At 38.4% G+C, this 5,471-nt stretch overlaps 1 protein-coding gene across 1 annotated transcript; it reads right to left on the reverse strand.

The window, feature by feature from the left end:
* Positions 1-2,301: 2,301 nt before the first annotated feature.
* On the reverse strand, positions 2,302-5,258 carry LOC127533071 (uncharacterized). Its single transcript, XM_051945152.1, has 2 exons — positions 4,872-5,258; positions 2,302-2,759 (listed from the first exon to the last, which is right to left on the reverse strand). Exons 1-2 carry the CDS (start codon positions 5,256-5,258, stop codon positions 2,421-2,423), a joined length of 726 nt encoding a protein of 241 aa, XP_051801112.1. The 3' UTR covers positions 2,302-2,420.
* Positions 5,259-5,471: the final 213 nt, after the last annotated feature.

A 5,471-nucleotide genomic window follows, 5' to 3' on the forward strand; every position in this document is an offset into this window, starting at 1 on the left:
GAAATGGCTATGTGAATAACGGTACTGTTATTTTAAAGTAAATAATGACAGAATTATTTCCATTGGTGTTATAAATCCATCTGAAGTCTGAAAAACATTTAACAAAACACTGAATCCAGGACTGGAAGTAGTCTCTGACTATCTGTGGCCAAATTAAAGTTTTTATCTTCTGTTTGCAGTAATGTAAATGTTTGTCCCATTTTTATGATGGCTAAGAATTAAATATAAATACCAAAGCCTCCAGTTCTTGATGCTCAGATAACAAAGTTTGTACAGTCGTGTTTCATTCAGCTGAGGCTGATCTCTGAGGTCAGATATTTCTTTTTAGATTCAGAAAACTCATTCATGACTTCATTACACACAAAATTTGACTCCTGATAAGATAATCCTTTATTGCTCCCCACTCCAGGGGAAGTTTCCATGGTTACAGCAGCAACATGTTTCACAGCAACACTAAACATTTGCTTAAATATAATAATAATAACGATAATATGAACAATATATACAAGGATGAAAATGAAAATGAATAAGCACAGTATAAATACACTATAAGTGACAGCAACATTAAATGGCTTGTGGAATAAATGTCATTTTAAAAATGCAAGATGCAAGCAGTGCAAAAAATAGTTGTGCAAATTTTATCATGGTTTGAGATGGAGATATGTTATAGTCTGGTTGATATGAACATCAGCCAGTGATGCTGATGTTGTGAAGTCTTACAGCAGATGATATGAATGACCTGTGATAGCGCTCCTTCTTGCAGGATGAATATCTTAGTCTGCTGCTGAAGGAGCTGTTTAAAGACCCAGCAGTCACATGCAGTGGGTGAGAGGGATTGTCCATGACAGATGTGAACTTTGCCAACATCCTCCTCTCACCCACCTCCTCTATGGAGTCCAGAGAGCAGTCCAGGACAGAACCGGTCCTTATGACCAGTCTGTTCAGTCTCTTTCTGTCCCTTTCAGTTCTCCCCAGCAGACCACTGCATAGAAGATAACAGACGCCACCTCAGTGCCATAGAATGTTCAATAGTTTCCTGTGACATCAGTGAAGGAAACATTTACAGGCTTCATGTTATCCAGAATCCTGCTGCTCAGTTTGAACTTGTTCCAGTAGAAATAATCACATCACTGTGAATTCTACTGACCTTCACTGAACAAGCTGGTTTAGAATTGGTTTGAAGATTTTATTGTGAGTTTTTAAGGCCTTACACAGCCAGACAGTAACTCACTGGTTGTGTTTTCACTCCTTATGAACCTGTTGGCTGTTTAAGATCATCAAGCAGAAACCTTCTGACTGTTCCTGAATCTCTCCATGTGACCAGAACTGAATGATTTGAGGACAAAAATTAATGGTGGATTTTGTGACAGCTCTTGTGTTTTGCTAACTGCATTTTTTCAAATTTCAAATTGAAATCAATGAATTTGTCATCCATACTTGTGACACAATGTGATCTTTTGCTGTTGATTAGAGCAGCAATGATTCATCTGTCATTGATTGTCAACTATTAAATTATTAGCTCACAGTTTTGATGATCGATTGATCAGTGGAATATTTTTAACAAAAAATGTCAGAATTCTCTGAGTGCAGTTTCCTTTATGTGAGAATTTTCTGGTTTCTTTCCTCCTCTGTGACAGTAAACTGAGCACCTTTATGCTGTGGATGAAACAAGACATTTGATGTCTGGGACTTCAGGAAGCACTGATTAATGTTGTTCTCCATTTTCTCATATTTTATAGGCTTCATATTACTGGCAGATTAATAAACACTGAATCTCTACTTGCAGCTCCACTGTTCAAGCCCTTGAACTGTGGAAATCATTCCCAGAGGATCTCACAATGAGAACATCAATGTCTTCTTCTCAAACATTAACGATAATAACAACACTTTCAATAATGTTTTAGAACAAGACACTGATGTTCTTATTGTGACTCTGAAATGAATTCTGAAACATTACTGAATATATTAGTATCATAAGTAGTATTAGCTAAATGCTATTTCAGCCCCAAACAGACCAAACACCTCCTGACAGCAGATGTTGAGGAGGGTCCTGTATTACCCCCTTTGACTGATTCCCTCCTGATGGATGCTTTAACTGTTCCATCTCCAGCTTGTTAGTGTGAGTTTGCAGTAATGTTAAAGTTAGTTTCATTTCTACTGTGGAAAAGGTTTAGATATAAAAGTATAAGCATCTATTTCATCAAAATGAGTGAAGCTACAATAAAAACATGATTTAAAAAGTGATGATGTAGCAATTATGCATCAAATTTAAGCTTAAAAGTTAAATGAGGCAGCAAACACTGAGGAAGACATGATTGATTTTATTGGTACAGTTTACTTCCTGTGGTTTATTCTGAGCTGGACAGAAAACCCAGATGATATCCTGTCAAACCACAAAGTGTAACAGAGTGTGTCTCCCTCTAGTGGATGTTGTGGAGTTTTCTGTTGTCTTTGCTCCAAAGGTTTTTGTACAGAGTTTTACTGTTTCCTGTCACTGTGGGCTGCAGAGCACAGTAGTACACAGCAGAGTCTGACAGATGAAGCTTCTGGATCTTCAGAGGAACTTTGTTGTTGTCGACTTGAGCATCAAATCTGTCTTTCTGGAACTCTGGAGCATTAACATCACCATAAGCACCACGTTTTAAAATGTACACTGGAAAGCCATTTACATCTTGTTTGTACCAGAACAAAACATTATTTGTGGTACTGCTCTGGAAAGCACAATCCAGTGTAACTGTGTCTCCTTCAGCAGCAATGACATCTCCTGATGGCTGCATCACTTTGTCTTCTCCTTTACACTCTGGAAAAGAACACAACATGCAGAGAAAGACATGAATCAATCAAAACTTTTGTTTAACAGAGAACAATCAGCAGCTGTAAAGACTTTCATTCCGTGTCGAACAGATAAAACCTTATGATCTAATAAGTTTTCTCAGTGAAACTCTGTTCATGTTAAATATGTCGCCTACCTCTTATTGTGAGCACAAACAAAGTGACAAACAGACTGAAGTTCACTGACAGCATCTTGAAGATGAAGACAATCTGTCTGTTCTTGGATCAAACTCCACTGTCAAAGTTTGTGTCTTTTCTGTACTTGAGTCCCAGTTTAGCTCCTCCCTTCATCCTTTCCTCCTTCCTCTCACAGCTCTGACTAACAGAGTGTTTGTCTCTGATGATGATCTCATTCACTCACTGACTAAAGATCATTGGAGGAGAGTAACATGTACAACTGTGTGTCGTCTGCATACAAGTGTTTCCTGACAACATCACCAAGCAGATGCATGTTTTTGTTAAACTGAATATTTTCCAGGACAGACGATTCCAGTCATCTGTTGTTTCTAACAGCAAGAACCAAAAGGAAAAACAACATCTAAAGGAAGATGAAACCCATCTGATTCTAGGATTTGTTATATTAGAAGTGAGCTGTAGACAGGATTTACTGCAGCTGTAAGTTGGAGCCGAGAAGGAACAGAGACATGTTTGAAGTTAGTATTGATCCCAAAATCTCTCATTATTTTGTACAATTATTAGTGCAACTGATAATGTCAGCTCAATAATTTGGATGATGACTGCACACATTTCAAAATGGCTCCTTCTTCAAAACTTTAAATTTAACATCTACACATCAGCCTTCTGTAATAGTAACCCTAACCCACCATCTCAGATGTTAATATTTTTAATTTATTTTTGTTTGAATTGTAAAATAAATAAATAAATAAATCAATAGATTAAAAATATCTGGATGTTTAGATGTGGATAAACGTTTCCCCCTCAAATCCTCTGCAGCTTCTCTTCTGGAGGCATCACTGATCTTCTGCTCCTGTCAATCCTCCCACAGTGTTTCATCAGCAGCTGTAACCACAGTGACTGTGAGAAAACAGGAATTAGCACAATCCATCTGATATGAAGCTGTGCTCTCAATACCACTTCCCTCCTCTTTGAAGAGGAGTCTCATATCTGTGTTCAGGTTTTTGTACAGCCTCTGCTACACTTTGTATCACTGTGTCTCTAGAGCACAGTAGTAGAGAGCTGTGTCTGCCAGGGTTAGCTGATTGATGGTCAATGTAGTTGATGTAGCTGTTGTTTGGGATCCATATCGATGATCAGGAATATGTTCACTTGTATATCCCTTTGCTCCTTTATAGAGAATAAACTGAGGAGCCTGAAGGTCAGAATGATGTTTGTACCAGTAAAGCCAAATTCCAGTATCATCTGTCTGATAGTTACATGTGAGTGTGACAGATTCTCCTTCTGTTCGACCGACTTCATCTTGTACAGGAGAGATTGTGTCTTCAGCTTTTAGTCCTGGAAAAAGTAGAGAAAATGAAGCCATCAGACTCACATTGTCCATGAGGCTGAGAGGAGAAGACAGTGGAAAATGTCACCTGTACAGTGTTACTCTGTGGACACAAACAGCTCAACTGGAGCTCAGATCACAACTAGATTGTACACAACTTGATGACAAAGACAGAATATTGAGTGATTTCAACTGTGAACATGAACACAGCAGGTTAAAGAGAAATTCATGTGTTCATAAACTCACCTATGAAGTGAGATGAAAACAAAAAGAGGTAAAGCAACATGTCTTTGGAGTTATTAAAGTCAGACACACATCAGATGAACAATGTTCTTCCACTGCAGCACAATGAGGAAGAAATAATGTGAGTGGATGAGCTGAAGTTCAGTGGGCGGGGCCATTACCTCTTGACATCATTTTTTTAAAACTCAATTCAACCAATCAAAGTGTTTTGTGTTTCCACAGCAGCTCTGTCTCTGATCTTTGCTGCTTCATTTCTCTGTTGTCTTTGTCATCAGTCCAACAAGTCACAAATCAGAGCTTTAACAGAGTGTGTCTCCCTCTAGTGGATGTTGTGGAGTTTTCTGTTGTCTTTGCTCCAAAGGTTTTTGTACAGAGTTTTACTGTTTCCTGTCACTGTGGGCTTCACAGCACAGTAGTACACAGCAGAGTCTGACAGATGAAGCTTCTGGATCTTCAGAGGAACTGACTTTTCCTGGATTTCAGTATGAAATCTGTCCACCTGGAACTCTGGAGCATTATCCACAGTCTTTGAGTAAGTTTTCAGCATGTACCTTGGGTTACCATTCACTTCTTGTTTGTACCAGAACAATGTAGGACTAGGATAGCTGGTCTCAAAAGTACAATCCAGTGTAACTGTGTCTCCTACAGCAGCAATGACATCTCCTGATGGCTGCATCACTTTGTCTTCTCCTTTACACTCTGGAGAAAAACACAACATGCAGAGGAAGAGATGAATCAATAAAGGTGATTGACTAAAAATCATAGGCTGTATGACTTTGTATTTTAAGTAGAACAGATGGAACTTTGTGATCTACTAGTTTTTCTCAGTAAAACTCTGTTCATGTTAAATATGTCACCTACCTCTTATTGTGAGCACAAACAAAGTGACAAACAGACTGAAGTTCACTGACAGCATCTTGAAGATGAAGAC

This window comes from Acanthochromis polyacanthus, chromosome 3 (assembly GCF_021347895.1).
Source record: "Acanthochromis polyacanthus isolate Apoly-LR-REF ecotype Palm Island chromosome 3, KAUST_Apoly_ChrSc, whole genome shotgun sequence".
NCBI classification, from domain to species: Eukaryota; Metazoa; Chordata; class Actinopteri; family Pomacentridae; genus Acanthochromis; species Acanthochromis polyacanthus.